The sequence below is a fragment of the Engraulis encrasicolus genome, chromosome 6, assembly GCF_034702125.1.
Source record: "Engraulis encrasicolus isolate BLACKSEA-1 chromosome 6, IST_EnEncr_1.0, whole genome shotgun sequence".
NCBI lineage: Eukaryota > Metazoa > Chordata > Actinopteri > Clupeiformes > Engraulidae > Engraulis > Engraulis encrasicolus.
The window spans coordinates 30,552,593-30,577,703 of NC_085862.1; the positions used below are offsets into that span (position 1 = coordinate 30,552,593).

The window sequence follows — 25,111 nt, forward strand, 5'->3', positions numbered from 1 at the left end:
AGTTCTAATCAAAATCGTCTTCCCAGATGCTAGAACGAAAAAAATAAAATTGCTGTGATTCCACGAGGGTGTGTAACTAGAACTGCCACGTCAAAGTGACGGAAGAAAGAGGTGGCCCATGGGCGGTGCGCTTAACACTACGAATGTGTCCAGCCAGAGTGGCACAGAAACAGACATCAAACCGAGCACTTGTGAGGTAAGAATTTGGGTTGCATTTCACCTCAATCTAGACTTTTCTAATGGATGTGCCAAAGAACCCATCTGTTTCAACGAGCACGTTCATTTAGCTTTCCACCGCCCTAGCCTCTTGCCGGTGTCTTGTTCACATGCTGTGTATTAGCTCAACCATAGCACAATTCAAGTTAGCTAATAACTTAAATATTCAGCTTAACTGTCTTTTCGTGCCTTTGTAAATGTTTCCAAAGCTGTGCGATTTGGCTTGTTTGACTTGGTGTGAGGTAACACGCTTCGGGTGAAATACTTGTAGGATAGTTGAACTGACAGCTGTCATTCATTGGTAGGCTAGAAGAACTACTACGATGACCTGGTGTGGCAGTATGAGGCGCGCGCCTCCTGTAGAACCAAGCAAGACAGCTTTGCTGTTTGCGGGGCAAGAAATCTCTCATTGTTAATGTTTGGTCTTGAACATTGCATTTTTGTATTATTATTGAAGACCATTTCTAGAGGTAAAGGATGTTGTTTTGGGCGGACACGCATCTTTACGAGGCAACTTGAACAGTATTATACCGTAGACTATGACTGCTGGTCAAGTGGTCCTCAGAGTAGCCTATTGATTGATGTCTTGTTGTCTTTGATGTAATGAGGAGGACAGAGGCAATGACAGGACAGCAACCTCTAATAATTCTGGGTAGCGGCAAACCAGGTGTTCATGGTTTATGTTTTGTTGACCTGCCTGTTCTCTCTCCCTCCAGCGTTTGTCAAAGGCAAGCTTATTAACTTGAACACCCTTCAGAATGGACATGGACGGACTGAGGCAAAGGTTGGCCGAGGCCGGCCAGTCGCACCTTCTGCAGTTCTGGAATGAGCTCAGTCCGGAACAGCAAGCCGAGATGCAGCAGGACATGGGGACCATGGACTTCAAGGAGATCAATGGATTCTTTAAGAACGCCATGGAGACCTCCATGAGCCAAACAAAACAGGAGAAAATTGACAATCACATGGAGCCGGTCCCCAGGGAGGTCCTAGGGAGTGTCACCCGTGACCGAGAGTCTCTCAAAGACTGGGACAAACAGGGTAAGTGTCAACAACAATCAGTCACTCTTTATTCATTTGTAAAACACAGTGGAGTGCCCCCAAGGTGTCGAGTTTTATTGCGTCTTTACGGGTAAGGAGTGAAGCGCGTTGCCCAGAGAGCTAACAGAGGACATAAAGTTTCTGTAAACGTTATGCAATGGATTACTCCACACTGAGATAATGTTGCTACCATGTCCCCCTTACACACTTGGCTGTGTATAGACGCTTCCACTGTGTCTGATATGTTCCAATGTTGTCTGATATGAAAATACAAGGGGGGGGGGGGGGGCTATGTTGAAACCATCAAAGTGGGTGTCCAGGTATTGGCTTGGAGCCATGTAGATCTGCTCATGAAGCCAAAAGAAAGTGTGAACTACGTGGATTGTGGGTCGGTGGGTGTGGTGGTGTGTATGTGTGTGTGTGGACGGGTGCATATGACCATCTGGTTTTATTTATGCGTTTGACGCAAGAGTGGTCCGTTACACCCATGTTTATGAGGTCATAGAGTATTGTGTCATTCCTTATTCACTGCTTATTCAGACTGCAAAATACTGTGCCGTTGCCATGGTTTTTGGTGTGATAAATGCTCAATAAGGGAAGTTTATCATGGAAGCGTTGAAAAAGTCATTTTATCCTTCTAAAAAAATCTACTTGAACTTGATATTCACTTCAAATAACTTTTGGCAAATGTGGCAGAACTAGTTACTCTCTTGACATTTCAGAGAGCCATTTACGCCAGATGAACTTTGTGAAGAATTTATGGCTGATTCAAAAGCAACGTCTTGATAGTGTTGAGATGATAAATGTGATTGAAATGGGAGGAAGTGTCATTCACCTGTTGGCATGAAGCCTATCAAAATGACAGTCTGATATATACACGTAACTCAAGCTTATAGTGATATGGCTGATGATATGGGCAGTCATGGGTAAGCGGTTAGGGCGTCAGACTTGTTGCCTAAAGGTTGCCAGTTCGACTCCCGACGCACCAGGTTGGTGGGGGGAGTAATTAACCAGTGCTCTCCCCCATCCTCGTCCATGACTGAGCATAGCACCGTCCTGCCGCACTGCTCCCTTGGGGCGCCATTGAGGGCTGCCCCCTTGCACAGGTGAGGTATAAATGCAATTTCGTTATTTGCACTTGAGTGCTGTGTCACAATGACAATGGGAGTTGGAGTTTCCCAATTGGACTTGCACTGATGTGTAGACATGGAAAAGAGGGATGTTGCTCCGCTGATGGTTGAATATGTGAGCATACAAGTATAACATCAAACTGTGCTTGGACCAAAACCCATCCCTAATCCTAACTTGGCAGTGACTAAATGTTAATGCACTTTTAGTTTTACCAATAACCGCAACATATCCTGGAAGGAAACATGTACACATTAGTGGAGAAACATCGACCCCTGGCAGCCATGAGCGGGTAGAAATGTCTGCCCTGATAATTTAGAGTACAGTAACTTTTATCAATCCCAAAGGAAACTAAGGTGTTTAGCGGCTTGGAGCTGAACTCAGTGCCATTTGATGATCAAAAATGTGTCCGCCTGTTCAATTTTGGTGAACAGAGAAATGCTCAGGCGGGGAATTGTTGGATACCAGAAAAGAGTTATCCACTCTGAGGCTTCAGTCCACATTGGGTAGCATTGGCCTGTACACGCTGTCAAAGAACAGACTTGTAATTTGAATAATGATCCATCTGCTTTCTTTGTCTGTCTAATGACTGGGGGCACTGACTTGTGTAATGGGGATTATTTATTTACTCACTCCATCGCTCTCCTTCTCACTGTTTGCTTTTTCTCCCTTTGACTGACTGTGTGTTTCTGCCTTTGGTCGTTCGTCTTCTACAAGTAATGTCAAATTCTGTCTCTAATTCTCTTTTTTGTTACTTTTGTCACTTTTTCTGCCTTTCTGTTTTCTCTCTCTCTCTCTCTCTCTCTCTCTCTCTCTCTCTCTCTCTCTCTCTCTCTCTCTCTCTCTCAGGACTGCAGTGCATTGCCCAGAACAAGGTTGCTGTTCTCTTGCTGGCTGGAGGCCAGGGGACCCGGCTGGGTGTACCATACCCCAAAGGCATGTACGACGTCGGGCTGCCCTCGCACAAAACCCTCTTTCAGATCCAGGCCGAGCGCATCCTCAAGCTCCAGCGGCTAGCGGAGCAGCAGCATGGCACCAAGTGCTGTATCCCCTGGTAAGCTGCTGCCCATATACCCCAACAGCCCAAAACATTACGGTCAGGAAATATGATTGGATTTGAAGCTCACTCAAGAATTGTGTAGAGTAGAGTATAGTGTACTTTATTGTCCACAGGGAGAAATTTGTCTGGGCTTCACCCACTGCATTGAATACAGTATTCACATTATGCTACATACAACATAAGATTAAAAAAACATTGAAAACAAAAACATAAACACGCTCTACAGTGGTTGAATTATATAATCAGAATCTTAACTGTTGCCCACATTTGTCAGTTTATATCTTTATACCACCAATTCCTAAATTCACTGGCTGGCTACTTCTCTGTGTCTGGCCCATTCCACAGTAATCAAGACTGTCAATTCAGGTCACGTTAGTGAGGTTACTGGCTCAAATGACATTTCCGAGACACAGTTTAAGTTTAATTGCTGGACTTGTATAAACTTTATGTCCAGGTACTGATAGGAAGTGTTTTATGACTGCTTTATCGTACTGTACCATGTTGTTAGGTATGTGGGTGTTGGTGTTGTTGAGGCCTGATTTCAGGTCCGTCCAGGAAGTTGTTTTCATCTTTTTCATAACTTCCCTGGAACTGTATTCTCATGCGTAGAAGAATTGCATGTGATTTAACAGAATTGGCCTCGCATTGTTTTTTTTAAAACTCCTGAGAATGTTCTGGTCAAACTACCTCCCTTGACTCCTCATATATAATTCATGAGTACAGCTCAGAGGGAAGCTATGTGCTGCTGTCATCTCGTGTCTATTAATTGTTTGCATACCTGCATGATTATGATAATGAGTGCAACCAGTTCTGCTTGAGCGAGCTGTACCGTAGATGGAACACATGCAGCAGAATACTAAACCCTTGTTGTAGCGAGTGCATGTCAGGTTTGTAAGTAACCTCATTTAGGTTTACTTATTTAATCTAATTTTCCCGCCTGTCAATCAGTGTCCAGAAATGGGAGGTGGTGGACGGCATAAAGTCCCGGCATGCGTTCCAGCTATTCACTCCGCCAGATGATTCCTATTAGGCCTTTCTCTAGGGAGGGGGGATACTTGATGAAATCACCTCTTGTAAAGTGCACTGGGGACAATACTTGTTTTTACTATTACTACTTTCTGAGGGTTTCCTATCCTGCTGTTTTTCTACAACATAAAGTACTGACCAAATGAGTCAGAATGGAATTCTACACCATTTACGTCAATGGAGCTGAGCCAGACTAACGTGAAAATATTAGTCTGGAATTGGTCCATTTAGATAGCTAAGGGCTGTGGGTGGAATCAAAATGGTTCATATTTCCTCTGCACTGCCATGGGCAATGCTATGACCAACAACAGCTTTTCATTAGCAGTATGTATCCATTCTCCTGTCTCCACTGTCCTGCCAAAGCTTGAGAGAGAGAGAGAGAGAGAGAGAGAGAATCATGTTGTGATTGGTGGGGCCAGGCTGGTGTCTGTTGAGGATAGACCAGCTCACCTGGCAATAATGTTTATATTTCACTTTGTCTAATTTACTTGTCCAGTCACTCTGCTTTTTGCAAAACAAATTTGCTGTCCTTGAATGCTGTTTTTGGCTTTCCACTGTCATTCTGAGGCTTCGCACTGTCTTCCCTGCATAGTGTTCATCTAACTTGGCTGCCAACATGCTTGGGGTTGACAGTAACCCACTTTCAAACTCTAATTGCCCATGCTCATTGCTCATGCTAACTGAATTCTTAAATCCCCCAGGTACATTATGACGAGTGGGAGAACAATGGAGTCCACCAAAGAGTTCTTTGCCAAGCACAAGTACTTTGGCCTGAGCCAGGAGGATGTGATCTTCTTCCAGCAAGGCATGCTCCCAGCCATGGACTACAGCGGGAAGATCATTCTGGAGGCCAAGGGCAAGCTCTCCATGGCTCCAGGTAAACACACAGCATCACAGAGCACAGATCCACTATCCTGGTTATCAATCAGTTATTATTGTTTAGTTTGGTCTTGATTGGGCATAATTATAATGTTCCAAAGCAGAAATTGGTTCACAATCTCAACACAAACACAATTCCACGGACCCCCTGCAATATCTGTCGCACCCACAGGGGGTGCTTGCAACCCAGGTTAAGAACCACTGATCTACGTACGACATCAAATGTGTTTTATTGTGTGTTATCTTAGAGGCCCTGGTTCTGGTTGAAATCAGTCACAAGTGCATTCTTTTCTTTGTCTTGAGTTTAGACTGACTAATTGGGAAGGGTTGGTCAAGGCCAATTTTAGGCCTCCACACATGCATGCACAGATACAGTATACACACACACACACACACACACACATACACACACACACACACACACACACACATACACACACACACACATTTCACGGTGTTCACACCTAAGCACTCATGGCTCACTTCTAAACCTTCAGATATTGATGTATATGTATGAAACTGTGGAATGAGTATGTATGGTATCAGAAATGGCGTCTTACTTGGTCTGCTTTCCAATTCTTTACATTTTTGGTGTTATGTAAAACCTATTGCAACACTTATTGCAATTGATCTGGTTTGTGTCCCAAATTTCCTCCTTAAACTTTCATGAGTTATTCTTTTCCACCCATGATCTTTACACTGTAATCTGACTTCATAACACTGTCAGAATTGTGTGAGGCCGAGCCCAACATTATTTAGCAGCTTTATGGTAAGTCTGTAATTTTTATGGTCTTAATCTTCTGTGTACACCCACGTATTGTCTGGCAGTGTATATCTGCTGTCTTTACAGAGGTTTACAGTTCTTCGATTTAATTAATTTTGAGGGTGTAGCATATCGGCTTGGCATCATTGTCACTATTAAGTAGTTGAAAGTAAGCCATATAACTTTTTTAGTAGTTAACTTCCCGAATTTATGCTGTCCATACACAACAGTTATCTTTTTCATGAGTATTTCTTACCACCATTCATCTGAGTATTCTTTATAACTGAAAAAAGTCTATCAGCTAAATATAGTTTAGTATTGCAAGTCTTCTTTGCAAATTAATACCACATGAAAAATCCAAGTTATATCTGTTTGTCAGCTCAGTGCTCCCAAATAGTTTGCTAACTGAATGGGTGATCTTTCTGAACAGGTGATCTTAATCTTTTAGATGAAGGTCATTGTATATCTATTCCAGTCCAGGTGAGACTTTGTCTTGTGTCAGTACTATAAAAGAAGATGAGTATTGTCCACTATCAGTACTGGCAGTCAGCCGCAATAGAAACATCCAGCCAATCAAATCCTGGCAAATGTTCTTCTAGTGCAATAGTATCCTGTTCAGCCTGAATGAGTACACGAGAGAACACAAAAGATGTGTCCAAAATGTCCAATATCTGTAGTCCAAGTTTAATACAATATCTGTTGGAACGTATAGAGTCTAACACAAAATTAGGACTAAATACAGCGGCAAGTAGCAATGCGGGGTCAAGCAGTGAACCAGTCTACGTTACCATGACAACAGAAAGAACTGACCAGGCAGAGGGTCAGAGGCAGAAATGTACCGCCAATTTTGACCTGTTGGCACATTTACCAATTGCACAGCTTTCTATTGGCCAAATCACACCAACTTTGGTGTGCATGGAGGGGGTACTGATCTTGTGTATCAAGTTTGGTTTCAATCCGTTGAAGAACTGCCAAGATTGCTGCTTGGCCCCGGATAATACAACTTAAATTAAAAGTGCAAAAAGGAGTGCACTCCAGGTCTCAGAGAAAAGGTACATTTTAGTGATTATATACACCAAGGAGGTTATGTTTTCGGGAGAGTCTGTTGTGGGTTGGCGAAATAACTCGCCATCACATGCACATCTTGTTAAAAGGAGGTGTACACATTTTCACTGAGCACTGTTAGTGAAAGTGAAGGCCCAAATGGGAAACTCCAACTCCCATTGTCATTTTGACACTGCACTCCACAGCACACAAGTGCATACTGCACACAACGAAATTGCATTTATGCCTTACCCGTGCAACCGGAAAGGGTGCAGTGTGGTGGGATGGTATGATGATCAGGGTACCTCAGTCGTGGTGGAGGAAGGGTCGGGGTGCGAACCGGCAACCTTTGGGCTACAAGTCTGACGCCCTAACCGCTTACCCATGACTGCCCATGTAGTGTCAACTCTGTTGTGCTTGCAGATGGCAACGGTGGTCTGTACCGGGCGCTGGGCACCCAGAACATTATCCAGGACATGGAGAGGAGGGGCATCAGCTGCATCCATGTGTACTGCGTAGACAACATCCTGGTCAAGGTGGCCGACCCCGCCTTCATAGGCTTCTGTGTGAAGATGGGAGCCGACTGCGGAGCAAAGGTTAGTAGATGGAGTACACTTCAGCATCGGACTGCAGCTCTTGCAGTAGCAGTAGAGAAATGTTATTGATCCTGAAAGAAATTAAGCTGTCTACAGTAGAAGCCAACATACACGATAATACACCTAACACATACAATGCAGTACAGCTTACACATATGGTACACAACTGCATACCCGAAGACAATTTTAAGACCGCTCACTATACACGCATACAATAACAAAAACAAAGAAGGCTTAAAAACAGTACAAACATAGTGTCCTGACCTGATAAGGTGCCTTGAATTACATTAAAGTGTTAAAGGGTTGAGCAGTTTATACATAGTATTATTTACATAGTATGGAAAGTTTAAAATTCATCCATTGGGTACAGCATAATGACCTCAGTTATTGTAAATAGACATTATAATATTAAACCTGTGGTGAAAAAAACTCAATTTCACTGTAACATTGTTGGTCTCACTGTTGCCTCTCTTAAAAGATAAAGCGTGTATTTGCATATACCGGTAGTATTGTATAGTATTGCCTCATTCATGCATTAAAGCAACCGGGTCAAGAGTGCATTCAAAGTGTAGCAAAAGCTGCACTTCCTAAAATCCACCACTTGGTGGTGGTGATGTATTCAGGTTGCAAAAAACTAGAAGTCCACACTGTTAAAAAAGAGAAAATGAACATGATGTTCTTTACAGTGTGTTCTACCTACTCTTCAAATGGCAACAGTGCATCCTAGGTTTGTGAGGGGGAACTAGTGAGTTTCTGCCTAGCTTTTTTGATGAGCGGTTGAACACTACTTGTTTTGAAAACACATTGCAAGTGCAACTCCAGCAGGTTAGGATAGAGATACTTAAATTATCCCAAAGGAAATGGTGAAAAGTGTATTCACAAGAAGCAACAGGTTATATGGAAAACACTTACCACTGTTTGAACTGAATATTTTGTTTTCATTAGTGCCGTTTCCTAGAACTGTGAAATGGGACATGAGTACTGTAGTTTCAATATAATTGTTTAGGGTCATCATTCAGCAATGACTATGCTGAATGTATGACACACAACCCCACTGCTTAGCGGTTTGGAAAGTTGCAACTACGGTCTAGACATTGGCATTACATTTTAGAAATTGGCATAGAATGTTCCTTAACTGTACAGAAGCATTAGCTGGCTGTTCTATACACAACTGACTGTAAATGCCCTGAGAGAAAGCCTAGCCCCATAATGCACGCCATACCTCCAGTGACACACTGTAATAGTCATTGAAAAAAAAAACTACCAGAGCACTACAATGACATAATACAGGGCCTTTAGTAATGCACTACGACTTGGTCATAGCCATTCTGGTAACGGCACATTTAGAATGCTGTGTCTTAACAGGTTAAACTAAAGTGTCTTTTTAAATAATGTCTTTCCATTTGATTTGTCATCACATTGCTTGCAATCTCTTGGGTCTACAAGATATTACAGTCGTCTGTATGTTTAACATATATTTATCCAGTGTTGTGAATGGTCTCGCTCTGCATCTTACTGTGCTGACCAGTTAGACACAAGTGTTGCACCTACCCTACCAGGGCTCCAGTCCATGGAGACGGCAAAAAAAACACCCCACATCCCAGCATCAAATCCGGGATGCACATATCCAACGCCTGATTCAAAGCCAATAGCTTTTCGATGAGGTGATCTGATGGGGGAGATGCTCTGCAATTAACCATCATTAGGATTCATTTTCTTCACGTCTGTGGACATTCCTTCACGCTCTGTCTGTCCCAGTTTGTCATGACGCGTCCTTTCCCCCCGTTTCCGAGCAGCAGGTTAACAACTGCACACACTCGCATATTGCACTTCAAATCAGGCATACTGTACATGCTGAAACCGTCCTACTTTGTCCTGAGAGAGAAATCCATTTTAGCATTCTGATTTCACCTGCTGCTCATCAAGTGCTTGTCATTTTTACTCATCATCTTAAGAGTTATGTAAAGTCAGAGTTGATTACGAAGCTCAAGTTATTTATTTTCTTCATAGTGTGCGTTCTCTTGTGAGAAAATACCATATCACATCACCTGAAAATACCATATCACATCACTTGCCAAGATTACGGATGGGTACATTTTGGTGCTATACGTAAATACATGTGTGTTATGATTGGAATTGAATGTGTAGTGTTATATAAATACCCCTTTTGGTGAAAGGTGGGGAGTGTTGAGGCAAAGAGCCAGCAGAGAGAGTGCTAAGGAGACGGGGAAAGTGAGGGAATGAGGTAGAGAGAGGAAGAAGGAAGGAGAGGTAGAGAGAGGAGGAGAGACAGAGTAAATATTTTGACAAATAGTCCTGTAATGGGCCTTAAAAGTATTCGTCATCTAGTATGGCGCCGTACCAGAGACTGATTCACAAGTAAGCAAATCATGTCAGGAGGTTGTTCCTTTTTCATGTGCTCCGCTTGTTTTGGCATCTCAGAGACACGAAGACTTAGCTCTTTGCAATTAACAGAAAATTCCTTTTTTCCAATTGACCCACCATAGGCCTACATAATTTTTGCTCGTCCGTGCAGTTGTTGTGGAGTTCTGGGCTAAGCAGAGTGGTAAAAGGCAATGCTTCCTTCGTGACTCTGTTGAATCAGTGGGGAAGACAGCCAGGCAGGATGAAAGGGCAGAAAGCATTGTAAATGGGAAAGGATACAGCTAATGTGGCTTGCAGCTCGCAAAGCCTCCGCCCCCTACACAAACCCCATCATCAACTGTCAACTTTGTAATTTGTTACTCACAGATGGAGATGGGGGTGCTGTGCTGGATGGGGCTTTTCTTTTTTCCGTTTTTTTTTTTTTTCATAACAGGGGGATTCCTGTTTTAAATTAGCATTTGAGATGGAGCATGGGGTACAGTGTTGTTTTTCATTTTACATGCCATGACCGTCCCTGATTGGTACAAATAAGCTGTGTCCCACATCTTAACCGAGCTGCTGTGGAATTCTGGGAATGAGAATGTTGTAGTGTGTGTCAAAGCTAACAGCATTGAGATTTTGTAAGGCCTGAATAAAAAGTTTCATGACCGTCATGACCTTTGTATCAGAGCCATCAGGGGTGTTTTGTCTGAACCAGTTTATTGTTAGTGTTAGGCACAGTAAATATTTAATAGCATAATATAGAAAATGCCTAAGCCCTTTTTGGGAAAAGGTGTCCTCAGACTATAAATATCTCAGCCTCCGAAGCACATAAAAACATGAAATAAGTTTCATTTAAAAAGCAGGACCCTTAATCTGCATTAGAATGAGTTTGTTCATCTCTTATATTTTTTTCTTTTTGATCAAATCTACTATACTTTTAATTTAAAAAAAAAACTTCAATAGCCTGAATGCAGCGTCTATATCGCTCCAGGCGCCTAGGTCAATGCAGCATGTATGCAGCATCAGGCTTAAATGGGTTAAAGAACTGTACCATCCATTGCAACAGTGCTCTCCCACTTCAGAAATCAAACATCCTTTGATTTCCTCCTGCATAGACAATACTGCTCCAGGGCCAAGCAGTGCAGACAACAGAAATATGGCAAACATCTGAATTGCGTTTCTTGTTTTGTATCAAGTTTTATTATTAAACAGCCCTCAGCTATGTTGGAGTTTATCGCATATCCTCTTGATATTGGACCCCAGGAGTATCAGCATAGTTGTCACATGTGCTTTGGACCTGTTGCTGAGTAGGGCGGACTGGGCATGGGCAAGGCCACTTCATGCCAGAGCAGAGTTGATGATGCATTACATAAGTGGATAATGTAGATAACATAGATTCTGATCATTATACACAATGTACTGTAGATAATACATACAGTCATTGTAGATGATTCATCATTCATGTGATCATTCACATACACATTGCTATTTCCTTACTGTCGTGAATGCATGTGATAAAAGTCCATTTCCATGGAGTATCAATGGCATAAATGCAGTTCCTTAACCAATAGCATATTTTTTTTTGTAGAAAAGTAAGATATCCTCCAGGCTTCTTCACCATCTGGTGAATCATGGGGAAGGAAAGTCAAGCTGCTCTTGTGACTCGACATATTTCATTGTGACCTAGTTGCTCACAGGTGGTGGAAAAGACCAGTCACCATTGAATGGCCTGTGCAAAAATGCCATTCCTTCTCCACCATTTTTAAAAAATATATATATATTTGGGCTTTTTATTGCCTTTATTTGTAAGGATAGTGAAGGTAGTGACAGGAAGTGAGTGGGCAGAGAGAGATGGGGAAGAGTCGGCAAAGGACCCAGGCCAGGAGTCGCACCCTGGTCGGCTGCATAGCAAACGAGTGCCCAACCATTTGCGCCACGGTAGGGCCCACCACCACTGTGTTTATTTGCAACTACAGGTGGTGGAAAAGACAGCTGTTATTACATTACATTCCTTTACACTTACCTGATGCTTTTATTCAAAGTTCTTAACAAAGTATTGATTACAGTCCCTCTAGCAGTATGGGGTTAGGTGCCTTGCTCAAGGGCACCTCAGCCATGGAACGTGGCAGGGAGTGGAAGGGTAGGATTTGAACCTGCAACCCTTTGATCTAAAGTCCATCTCCTTATTAATCCGTAGGCCACGGCTGCCACCCCCCAAAAGCAGCCAAGCTGCCGTTCCTTCACTAGTGGTGTCAACAATAATCGATTCGGCAATGCATCGCAATGCGGGGCAGGACGGTTCAATAATCGATACGGCAAATGCCATAATACTTCTGTGGGCATTTCCTGAACAAATTAACTTTAAATGAAATGAAAACAGTTCAAAACATTAAACTGCAGGACTGATCAAATCAGTAACCTGTTGTTCAGTGTCTGCCTGCTTGTTTTTCCTCATGACTGATGAAAAATTGGTCTTGCTTTCAGTAGAAATGTAATGCATTGCAATGTATCGTAGAATCGGACTGAATAGATTTGAATCGAATCATTACCTCCCAAATGGTAATCGAATCGTAAGGGCGGTGCCAATGCACACCACTATCCTTCACCAATAGCGTATTTTTTGCATTACCTGACCTGCAGGTGGTGGAGAAGACCAATCCGACGGAGGCGGTGGGCGTGGTGTGCAAGGTGGACGGCCGCTACCAGGTGGTGGAGTACAGCGAGATCACGCTGGCCACGGCCGAGCGACGCGCCTCCGACGGACGCCTCATGTTCAACGCCGGCAACGTGGCCAACCACTTCTTCAGCCTGGCCTTCCTCCGGGACATCGTCAAGTGAGTCAGACACCAACACTTGCACGTGTGTGTATGCACAAATGCAGGCGCATACACACTCTCTCTTTTTCTCTCTCTCTCTCTCTCTCTCTCTCTCTCTCTCTCTCTCTCTCTCTCTCTCTCTCTCTCTCTCTCTCACTCACTCACTCACTCACTCACTCACTCACTCACTCACTCACTCACTCACTCACTCACTCACTCACTCACTCACTCACTCACTCACTCACTCACTCACTCACTCACTCACTCACTCACTCACTCACTCACTCACTCACTCACTTTCTCACCACACAGTGTTGTCCTCCCCTTAACTCCTTTGCTCATAAACTAGCTGGCAAAATAAGTGGAGAATAAAAATAAATACAGGCGTGAGAGACTAGGAGCTACTAAGTCTAGAAAAGTCTATTAGAAACAGGTAGTGAAGGTGTCAAAGGCGTGGTGACAGTCATGAGTGATGTGTAAAGCCAAGTGAATGAGTCAGGATTTAACGCCAGACGTTATTCTTTTGACTTCTCCGCGTGGGTCATGGAGCTGGTTATCCGTAGATAGATTTTATAGTTCTTTTTTTCCCCGTAAAAATGGCTCTACAGCGTACAGTACATTGAATCCAGATTGGGGCAGGTATTTAACGTGAGTGGATTGTTGCTAGGTAACGCGGTGCCGAAACAGTGGAGATTTCCATATCTTAACAGAGCCCCGCAATGTTTTTAAAAGTTATTGGAAAGGTGGCATAATGTGTGTGCCCAGAAGATATTACCAAAAATACATCTGTAATTTTTGTGCGTCCGTTCGCTGGTATTTTTTAAATGCTTGTTTGTGTTTGCCAGCCTGTCCCATTGCCTCACTCACTCCCACTTTCTCCCAAATGATTTTTACGAGGGCAACATGACCAGAAAGTGCATGATCTGTATTTATATCCATTCTGTCACTGCCCATATTGGTCTGTCTGTCTCGGTCAGTCAGTCTGTCTGCCTGTCAGGTTTTAGCCTGGTTTTAGCTTACACCTTTACTAATTCCATTGTTACAGGGAGTCTTGGGCGGACAGATTGAGAATCCATTACTGGTACTGAGGTGAACTTTGGGTAAATCAGATGCATATTTCAAATTTCAGCAATCAGTAGCGTTTGGTCATGACATGTAATCTGCTCATATGTAATGCATTATCGCTCACCGCCCTCCTTTGACCCTCTATGTTCACTGATTGGTCATGTTGTTTGGCAGTGGGAGTAATCTCATCCCAGATGTAATATGAAGGGAAATGTACATTGAGAGGAAGTATAAAGATGGCAAGGCTAGGCTAGACAGGTTCCTTCTTCTACCCCCTGTCGGAGCTGCTCAAAGTTGAGTGGTTCCCGACAAAGTGGATGGAGATCTCGATTTTTCTGGAGATCAGAAACAATATTTACATTGCTCTTGGCCTGACTAGGCCGAAGGTGTTGCGTCACTAGGAAGGCGTGGCCTGGCTACTGTTTTCCTGTTCACCTCATTTCTTCTCATGTGTGCATCTGTGTGTCCTCTTGTTCCCCTCTCCAGTACCCATGAGCCTCAGCTGCAGCACCATGTGGCGCAGAAGAAAATCCCCTATGTGGACGCGCAAGGCCAGCTAATCAAACCCGACAAACCCAACGGGATTAAAATGGAAAAATTTGTCTTTGACATCTTCCAGTTCGCCAAGTGAGTGAAGTCAATTCTTCTTTTTCCAGTCCTGTTTTTAACATATGTGCAACACAGACACCCACACACACACACACACACACACACACACACACACACACACACACACACACACACACACACACACTTGCAGACAGGACATGGGACCATCCAAAATAGCAGGTCCACAAGTCTTCTTCTCCCGCCCCCACCATAAGCTCTGAGTCATATCCAGGTTTCCCGGTTGAAGCACACATCTTATGTAACCCATTGCTATGAGGCTGAGAAGGAATTACAGGGCGTTTTCAGGTAAACAGCATTTTCTGCTTGCATACCTGCAGGGCTCTAAATTAACACAAATGTGCTGGTGAACTTTCAGTTTGGCTGGTAGAAAAGACCAACTTACTAGCCATTTTGACCCATTAGTGATTGTGTGTTTGGCTAGCAAGATCAATACCTACTGCCATTTTGACTGGTATTGGAAAACAAGTTAATTTGGAGCCCTGCATACCTCTTTCAAAACGCTTGGAACCCCCTGTGTCTGTCCATGCTCTGAGGGTGAACCCAGTAGAACCCAGTGTGTTTCCAGGTAGACAATCCTTTTTCCCCGACACGTGTACTGTCCTTGAGACACAGTTAATGATTTAAAAAAGAAATGAAACGACACATAACTTTACATGACACATTCTTTATTTAAATCTATTTATTTATACTTTATTTTATTAATTATTTTATTATTTATATTTCACCCCACTTTTCCCTTTCACACTCACTGGGGCCTACGCGGCAGCCATTGCGTGCGGCAGCCATTGTGGCCCTCTCGCTGCCCTGCCCTGCCCTGTGCCCTTGCTCTCCGGCTAGCTCCGGAGCTCATAGAAATTCCATTACCGCCGGGAGCCATTACGTCAGTCTGGAGACATGCAGCTGCCGGGAAGCCTTTTCTTAAGGCGTCCTGCAGAAATGCACATTTCTCACTGTCCCGCACACTGTCCATTCCATCAACACTTCAATTACTTGCTAGTGGAATGAATGGGCAGTGTGCAAGACATTTCTTACATTTCAATGACAATCTCCCTGAGGTAATATCTAATGTACCTGTTCAACTACAGTTCTACCTGTTCGACTACGAAAAAACCCTACTATTTTTTGATGATTTTGATGATTGAAAAGTGTTTTATTCAGGAAGATTAAATGGGTCATTGGCGTTTTTAAAACCACAGCCAATGTCACTATTGTACATTAGACTACAAATAGTAGTAGTACATGAACTGAATGTTTTTGTACCATAATTATTCAATACTAATTTAATCTATGCAATAGTCACATTAGCTGATTTCTGAAACTAAAAAAATCAATGATTCAAACGATGTTGGGAAAATGGCTTAAAACCTTCTGTCATATTGCAAAACGATTTTCATCTTGTACAAAGATTTATATGTTTTGTGTTTTACCGACATTTTTGTCAGAGCACAGGTAAGGATGTTAGTATTTCAACTCGGTCCACTATGCACTATGTCTCGAAGCAACAGATGCTCATTAAACCACACAGATGTGCCGTGACATTTGGAGGTCAATGACCAGTACAATTTCCTGGTTGTCACGCTTGCTTGTCTCTCCAGCCAGCCCAGTCACAAAAGCACTCGCTTGACCACTGGAGAGGACACTTGGCAACTGCCTGCAGACGTGTCTCGTCTAGACATGTGTGCAGTGCACAAAGACCTGTCCAAAATGAAGGGCTCGAAATGCAAGCCATGTATTCCAGTTCAGGAACATTATTCACCTCGACAACTCAAAGGGAGTAATGGAGAAACAAAGAGCCCTTCCTACTGTGGGTTGCCCCATAGACTAAACCAAACGCTGGCTGGCAATGCTTTATAGAAAGGAAGTCTTTGGGGCGGTTTGGGCACCTAATCATGTGATTCTTTTATGTTCTCGGTAGGAAGTTTGTGGTGTACGAGGTCCTGCGCGAGGACGAGTTCTCTCCTCTGAAGAACGCGGACAGCCAGGACGGGAAGGACAACCCCACCACCGCGCGCCACGCCCTCATGTCCCTCCATCACCGATGGGTGCTCAACGCCGGCGGGCACTTCATCGACGAGAACGGTACCCGCGTCCCTGCAATCCCCAGGTACGCACACACACACACACACACAAAAAAGGACACCATCACCGTGAATTCTTATGTCCTAAGACAGACATTCATGAGACATATAATTTTTAATGCAGGGTTAAGTTTTTGAGGCTTTCAAACGTCCACACAAACAAACACTGTAAGTCCTCTCCATACGTTTGTTACTGACCTTAAAGTGTTTGACCTTATGACCTTGCTTATTTTTGGGGGCAGCCATGGCAAATGCTTAGAGTACTGGCCTTTAGATAAGAGGGCTGTGAGTTCAAATCCCACCCTTACCAGCGCCTTCATCCATGGCTGAAGTGCCTTTTGAGCAAAGCACCTACCCCACATTGCTCCAGGAACTGTAACCAATACCCTGTACCTAAATCACTGTAACTCGCTCGGTGTCTTGGTGAGAGCCAAGGCCTTCCATGGGATGATTTTGGGACATACGTGGTTACCCATGCTGCATTGCCCTGAATAAATAGCATCCATGTGTTTTTTTCCCTTCCTTCACCAGTGTCATGAGGTTTGTAAGGCCACATTCTGTACACCATCATCACTTATGATTTATCATTTACATTTCTAGACATGGACCAGCAGGGAGTGTTTCGACCGGTGTCACCCAGAAGTAACTATTCTCCCGTGTTGCTTTTTATTTTATTTTTTAGTGCATGGTGGTGGGGCTTCTGCTTATTTTTGGTTCGCATCCTCACAGATAGAGCCATTCGGCAGCTAACCTCAGTCATCGCAGAGCAAGTGACCCCATCCTGAGGCCCCTCCGGCTGGAGCAGGTCCCTTGACCTTACCTGGCCTTACCTAAGTGGTGGAGGTGGTCCCTTGACCTAACCTTACCTGGCCTGGCCTAGGTGGTGGAGGTGTTGGGGGGGCTTCTATGTCCTTGGCCCTGACTGCCAAGATTGGGTCTTTCCTCCTGGGACTGGGTGCTCCTCTCCTGTCCTGTCGCTAAACTAACAAGACAGTACGCTGTGCATGTATTGGGGAAAGAGGGCATGTCAAGCAATCAGGGAGGAGATGATGATGATGATGATGATGATGATGATGATGATGATGATGATGATGATGATGATCGCTCATTTTTGTTTGAAAAAGAGAAAATAAATCATGGTTATGGAGCGCCGCCAAATCAAATGTAATTTCTTTCCTCCCATTTCTTTCTCCATCTCTCCTACTCCTTTTCCTCCTCCCCTCCCCTCTCTCAAACCCCTGATTAACTTCCAGTGGAAGAATGTATTATTTTAAGCCTTACAATAAAATAAACATTCTTTTGAAAAAAAAGGTAGAACATAGATTAAAACACGTTATGCACCATCTCAGTGTCTTAAGGATGTGATTTTTGTAGAGTGTAGATTTCTGAGAGAAAGAAATGCTTTTTGCACTGGTAGTACCCTTTTGTATACCATGCATATTTAACACTTCGAATGTATAGATGGAAAACAGTCCATTTAGTGAAGAACGCCTGTTTTCAATTCAACAGTAACTGTAAGAGTGTAACAGAAATAGACTAATTCATTGTAAAAATGTGTTTGACCTGTATGAGGTAGATCCTGCTGAAGCACCTTTGATGTAATGTAATGCTTAACTATTGCTCCATCTTTTCAACAGCTTGAAGGACGGCACAGACCTACCCATCAAATGCGAGATCTCGCCACTTGTTTCTTATGGGGGAGAGGTATGCAGGAAGCTTCTGCTGTTTTCCATGCGTTCAAAGCTATTGCCACTGTTAAGCGCTTAAGAGTTTTTAAATGTCAGTAAATCTGTAGCAACTGTCATTGTGTAATTTATTTATCTTACCTGAGAACAGGGTGCCTCTTTAAGTCATACGTTGAGTCTGATGGTCCACCTTCGACCACAGTTGTACAAAGTAGAAGTACTCTTACAAATGTAATTACAACACTAATGATATGATATTACATTGTAATATGCTAATAGTGTTTTAATAGCTAATAGCGTTGTTACTTCTACTTCTACTTTATACAACTCTGCCTTCAACCAATGTTTTCATTTTTACAGGGACTGGAGGGCTTGGTGAAAGACCGCGAGCTTCGCCCGACACTGGTCATCAACGAGGACGGCCTCCATGAACTGGTGAAGAACGGCCTGTAACCATAATAAGGAGCAAGATGGCGGCCGATTGTCGAAGAAACCAAATGGAAACCCCTTCATCTGTTTTGCCTCTCGCACCTGGGGGAAACTGTGAAGTTATTGTGCAATAAAATAAAGGAAGGAAGCATCTTGCAGCCAACTGCACGAAAAATCTGTTAAAGAAGAAGAAAAAAAAGATTAAGGTAAGCGTACCCATTAAGCCCATGTACCCTTTAAGCCCACTTTCAACTTTGAGGTCAATTTAAAGAAAGGGAAAAGGTGGATTTTGTTGTTCATCACCCTATCCAATTAAAGGGTTTAGTAACTGACAAAATGTTTTTTATTGCAAACAAATCACATTTTTTATCGTTGAGTAATCCCTGTCCTAGTGAATCCAGTCTCAGGACTACTGACAAGAAGTCGCCTCAAAACTTTGCTGTTTTGGGACATGTCAGAAATCATAGAATTTCAGCTAGTTTAAGTCAAATGTTTTGAAAATACTTTCATATTTAGTGAACTAAGAGGTAAATGTAATGATTTTTATATATAAACGTCCAGTGTTTTGCCAAATTATAGCATTTCCCTTCAAATGGAAAGATGTGTTTTATGAGCGAGCAAACGCCGATATTCTCTTGATACAACCACACACCATCTTTATCTTACTCTGCCGTAAGACTTAAGGTGGTTAGGTATGAATTCTAAGCATATTCCAGTTTGTTTGGCATTGATCTTGAAAGAAATGCATCATAAAATGTTTTGTGGAGCTGATTATTTCCATACAATAGCTTTTTGTATAGGCGGGCTTAATGGGTACTAGGTGGGCTTAAATGGTACAGCCCATTGAAATGCATGCAAGCTGGCATGCATGCTAACCAAAAATGTCTTTGAGGGACATAAAAAGTGCTGTACAATCTCAAGTTGTTGGTTAAAAAGGCGTAATGTAATGAACTAACAATAATCAATAAGAAAAAATAAATTTCTCTGTTTGGATGAAGAATTTTATGAAGTATATGAAGTAAGAGATGCCGTAATATTTAATTAGGTTTTATGCATTATTTTTTGAGCAAATCTTACATTTTTGGTCTGAAACCATTTATGCCATGTAGGCTACACTGTTTAAACTCAATTCACACACCTCACCAGGTATTTTGATCGAGAAATAACTATATGAGCTTATTTGGAACACAAGTGAGCTTAAATGGTACCAATGGTACCATTTAAGCCCATTCAGACTTTTCACTTTTCTCGTAAAAAATCTTCATATTGTACTTTGAAATATTCATCAACTCAGTGACAAACATTGAGAAGAGAGGTAAATCTTACTATTTAACAAATTATTTCACAAAAAAATTATGTGAAGATGATTGAAAAATAAAGAAATTTAGATTTTGGTGGGCTTAATGGGTACGCTTACCTTATGCTATTTATTTTGCGAAAATTTTTTACCTGCACCATGTCACCAGGTCTGGCCAGCATTTACATGTTTATCCCTTTGTACATAGATTTTTAGAACATAACAATAAATAAGATCAAAGGATCGAATGGTATCATGATTATTTGTTATTGTATGAAGGGTACGCTATTGGGGTTGTGAAATATCCCGTATCATGCCATCGTTTGTCAAATTCTGTCTCCTGCCAAAGTTGCTCTGTCTGTCGTCTCTACTGCGTACTCCGATGAAAACCTTTTACTTTTCTAAAGTGAGTGTTTGCGACTTGTCTCCTCTGTTGGAGCTTGGAAGTCCAGGACTCGTACCAAACACACGGACATGCTTGCTGCTTGCTGCTCTTCCCCTGGTGGAGGGAAGGGAGTGAGGGAAGCGAATGTGCGTGTGTTTTGATGGGTGTGTTTTTTGCATTAAGAGATCCAGCCTCGTTGAATCAGAATTTCCAGCACATGGTTTATGAGGGAGGCTTCAGATGGGCCGGAGCCTGCGAGACCGCCGCAGCCATTCAGGAAATGTGCTCTGTGGCTCCTCGTGGCCAACTCCTCCCCCAGTCCCCCCCCCACCCCATCTCTCTCTCTCTCTCTCTCTCTCTCTCTCTCTCTCTCTCTCTCTCTCTCTCTCTCTCTCTCCAAACTCCTCTCTCTCTCTCTCTCTCCCTCTCTCTCTCTCTCTCTCTCTCTCTCTCTCTCTCTCTCTCTCTCTCTCTCTCTCTCTCTCTCTCTCTCTCTCTCTCTCTCTGTCTGTCTGTCTGTCTGTCTGTCTGTGTGTGTCTCTCTCTCTTGTGCTCTCTCTCTCTCCTACTCCAGGTCTTTCCTACTCTGCTTCTTCCTATGTCTCATCTCTCTGCAACTATGTCTCACCTTTTCTCGTTTACTGTCTTAAATTCAATCAATCGTTTGGAAAGAATGTTTTTTTCTTTTCCTGTTTACATTATCACTGCAGTTGATGTACCAAAATGTTGATATGGTACACTTGAAGGGTTTGTTGTCTGTCTTCTGTCTTCTCTTAAATAAACTTCTATAGAAGAAAATGTTGTTGTGTTCCCTGCTGTGAAAACGCTGAAATCTTGATGCTTTTCAACCTAACTTTCAAACTACACATTATCCAGACCGGAGAGTGTACGTGAACCATTTAGAGCAGTCATTTCAACCAGCATTTCTAGATCAACTCTTTCACACACTTCAATTAGATAATTTCACTGATATTTTCCTGACACTATCTCACACTGCCCTGTCGAATAAAGACATAAAACACCTGATTTCCCCTGAAGTCTCTGTCCTTACCAAATATTTTGCCACATTTGGTCTGAAACTATGTTAAAATTTGCACATGCATCAGTCTGTTTTTTAAAACTGGCCTTACTCATTTTTTGTCAACAGCCCCAAATATTTTCTATTCTTAGTGACGCACCTGATGTCACTTCACCTCCTAACTCTCAAATGGGGGTCATAGTTTTCATCTAATCACAATATCATATCATCAAATTTGACAGAAGTGTTGGCCCATCACTATACTATTGAACATTGTTACACTATTATGCACAGTACACAATGACTTTTTGATAACCAAAACTAAGCTCTGAATACTTTAAAAAAAATGTAATGTCTGAAAACCTCATTGTCCATGGTTCTTGCTTACATTTAAGAAGGCACATATATAGTTTATTTTCCATATACTGCATATCTACCTAAGTCTGGTTTCAAGGGTGAAGTACAGGCCTTATCCGTTATAGCAGATTAGCTTGATACTGTATGACTGCACACGATTTTGGCTTTCTGACAGATTCCAGCATAGGCCGTGAAACATGTTGAATGAATTAACGTCATTCAGGGTTATGCCAGCTATGGATCATGAGGGCTTCACTCCATCACAGGGGGCGATGGTTTAGGAAAGCATAATACAAGAAAAACTATGGCAACCATCTGTGAAATCACATACAATATACCATATTGTGATTTTATGTTGCCTGCATTTGGTGCATGCAACATTTAGTGTACTTTTCTATGTGAAAAAGCAATCATCTACAGTATAGACACTTTCATCTACAGTATAGACAGCGAAGGCCTACTATAACATTCAGGGCTGCTGACCGCTTTGGCTGGGCCAGGACAAAGTCATCTGAAAGGGCCCCCCTACCCAATACTTAAAATGTAATGACGACCCAATTCTGGGCTCCCTTTTTCCTGGACCCGGGACAACTGACCCTTTTGCCCTCCCGGTTGAGTTCCCTGGTAACTGTAGTAGATTGACTGATTATTACACCTCGTCTATACCTGTGAATAGAAGCTACTGTACATGTGCCATTGGTTGCCTTGTACTGTAGAACAGTAAAGAATTGATGCTAGCCTGCGTGAGCTGTTTCTGTCGCTGCACAGTTTCACCATCATGTTAGTCTGGCACACTGCCTCTGCTTATTCATTGTTCCCTGCATAGACATGTGTACTGTACATGTCTGTGGTTTCCTGAGTTAGACAATCTAACAGCGTGATTAAGTTGGTTTGATGCGCTGACGCCAAGTGAGTGAGCTCCAATTGTAGGGTTTTCAATTTCATTTCGGTCCCTAGTGCGCAGGCCTTAGCGAAAGGAATGGTGTGATAGGTTGTAGGCTACGTCTGTTTAGAGTAGTGTTTCTTAACGGGGGGGGGGTCATTGGGGAGCCTTATGGAGGTGCGTTGAGAAGGATAGCTGAGAGCTGAGCTGTGAGGAGGGGTGCCTAGTTGCCATTGGGGGGCATTAGTCTATTTTATTTTTTAATATTAAGGGGGGCGTTGGCAGGCTTATGAGACCAAGGCGGCATTAGTTCAAAAAAGGTTGTAAACCACTGGTTTACGGTAGGCTCTGAGACATTGCCAAATTACTTCATCCGATTGTCCAGTATTGTTGTCACAATAACCAGGCTAGTAAAGAATATGAATAAAAGTAGACATATTAAAAGGTTGCGTGTTCAACAAGACATTTGTTTTAAAATGAGATTATAATCCGTAATGTGTCTATACCATAGAGGTAGAATATAAGACTAGAGGTGTCACAGCAATTCACAACACCACTGGAAAACCATAAGTGCGTCCTCCATCTTGTGAAGGTAGACCTGTGCTCTTCGGTCAATGTAAATCAATGGAGAACGCTCCTACCTCTGTCAAAACATGTGATTATGACATGACACATTTATCAAGGACCAGATTTGAAATGTCAGGCCACAGTTGGGCCTCGATGCATATGATTTAAAGATAGATATTTACGGTGGGGCACTGGGTTGATAATAAAGGCAAAAATGCCCCTTAAAAAATATATGTTTTAAAAATCATATGAATCTATGAAATATATGTTTAGATATTTAGCGTCACATTTCAAATATTGTCCTTGAATAGCAACCAGGGGTGGGGAACCGAGGGCCATTTGCGGCCCTTGAAGCCGTTCTCTCCGGCCCCGACATCATTTTAATGTTGTGCAGCTTCATATGAATTATAACATATTTTGTAAAGGAATCTTACAAATTCCATTTGCTATACAATTAAGCTATATTCAGGGGACCTAGAGAAGGTGGGGTCTGTTGTAAAGGTGGCTGCCTTCAATATAGACCTAAAGTGCGGGGGGAAATCCTGATTTGTGCTCATAGTACGGCTCTTGGAGCAATTTTAAGAGGCCCTTCGAATGAATAAGGTTCCCCACCACTGGTGCAGACAGTGCCTTATCAAGCCATTTTTGACCAAGGTGAGCTCCTTCACCTTGCATTTACATTGCACAGCTCTGCCTCCAAATCATGACTGACTGCCAAAATTGCAGTGACAACTGGCGGCTTGGCACCTCTAGTCTTCTATTCTACCTCTATGGTCGGTATTGTTTCTCCAAGTCCCTTTCAGCTTGTTTATGCATATGCTTATGCCTCCTGCGCTTAACCCTCTGTGGAAAGGTAATTATTTCCTGATACCATTCTCGTCCACATATTTTCTGGGCCAAAGTGTAAAAATCACACACTCATCCTGGACAAAGCTCTGAGTGTGTTTTAAAAGGAGAAGAGGTATGGAGGAATAGCCCTGCTTTCCTCATCATAGCCCAGTGTTCTCCTCCTCTTCCTCCTCACCCTCCCCCTTCTTAAAGGGAGAAGAAATCTTACAAAAAGCTGCCCCTGCTTCTCATGGTGCTGAAGAAGATGATGTCATTCTGCAAAAACACTATTTGACACAAAAAAAAGATAATAGAAAAAAATAAATAGCCAGTATCTACTGTCTGCACAATGGAACTGCTTTTAACTTTGAAGGTTTTTGAACATAGCTGAAATGTCTGTCAAAGCTATTGCAGCATGCATATTTCTTTTCTATCTTTAATGAAAAAATGTGTATTTAAAAGTGTGAAACAAAAATTGAAAAGCATTCATCCTGCCCATAGTGCAGATAAGCTAAGATGCACATCTCTTCAACCATGTGATTTTTTTCCACTGCTCTGACTTAGGATCTTTTTCACTGTAGCCGTAGTCTGTCAAAACAAAGCAAAAAAAAAAAAAAAAGACACAGCGACATAAAAACTTTGCTGATTGGTCACCCGAGTGGAGCCTAATTGAAACCTTATGTATGGCATGTGGAATTCTGGGACTTTGGCACGCTCCCAAGAATCCTCAGAATGTAAAGTTTCTTTCCTTCTCTCCTGCTCTCTCCTGCTCTCTCTCTCTCGCTCGCTCGCTCGCTCACTCTTGCCTGCTCTTTCTCCCTCTCTCTCTCTCTCTCCCTCTCTCTCTCTCTCTCTCTCTCTCTCTCTCTCTCTTTCTCTCTCTCATTCTTGCTCCCTCACTCTTGCCCTCTCTCTCTTTCTCTCGCTCGCTCTCTCGCTTCAGTTCTAGCTGCATG

The 25,111-nt window shown here is 42.7% G+C and overlaps 1 protein-coding gene across 2 annotated transcripts; it reads left to right on the plus strand.

Moving 5' to 3' along the window:
• Positions 1-25: 25 nt before the first annotated feature.
• Positions 26-19,023, plus strand: uap1 (UDP-N-acetylglucosamine pyrophosphorylase 1). Of its 2 annotated transcripts, XM_063201221.1 has the most exons (11): positions 26-196; positions 933-1,254; positions 3,232-3,436; positions 5,170-5,345; positions 7,578-7,750; positions 12,758-12,951; positions 14,485-14,625; positions 16,544-16,732; positions 17,307-17,348; positions 18,344-18,410; positions 18,752-19,023. In XM_063201221.1, exons 2-11 carry the CDS (start codon positions 975-977, stop codon positions 18,842-18,844), a joined length of 1,560 nt encoding a protein of 519 aa, XP_063057291.1. In that variant the 5' UTR covers positions 26-196; positions 933-974; the 3' UTR covers positions 18,845-19,023. The 2 variants fall into 2 exon arrangements, with proteins under 2 accessions (XP_063057291.1, XP_063057293.1); XM_063201223.1 differs by lacking the exon at positions 17,307-17,348 and having other exon boundaries at positions 27-196.
• The last annotated feature ends 6,088 nt before the right edge of the window (positions 19,024-25,111 follow it).

Excerpts from the sequence above, each read along its gene's own strand:
- uap1 (XM_063201221.1), top strand. The coding sequence starts at position 975 with ATGGACATGGACGGACTGAGGCAAAGGTTGGCCGAGGCCGGCCAGTCG. Across the intron at positions 5,346-7,577 it reads CAAGCTCTCCATGGCTCCAG|ATGGCAACGGTGGTCTGTAC; the intron begins GTAAACACACAG and ends TTGTGCTTGCAG. Across the intron at positions 7,751-12,757 it reads GAGCCGACTGCGGAGCAAAG|GTGGTGGAGAAGACCAATCC; the intron begins GTTAGTAGATGG and ends CCTGACCTGCAG.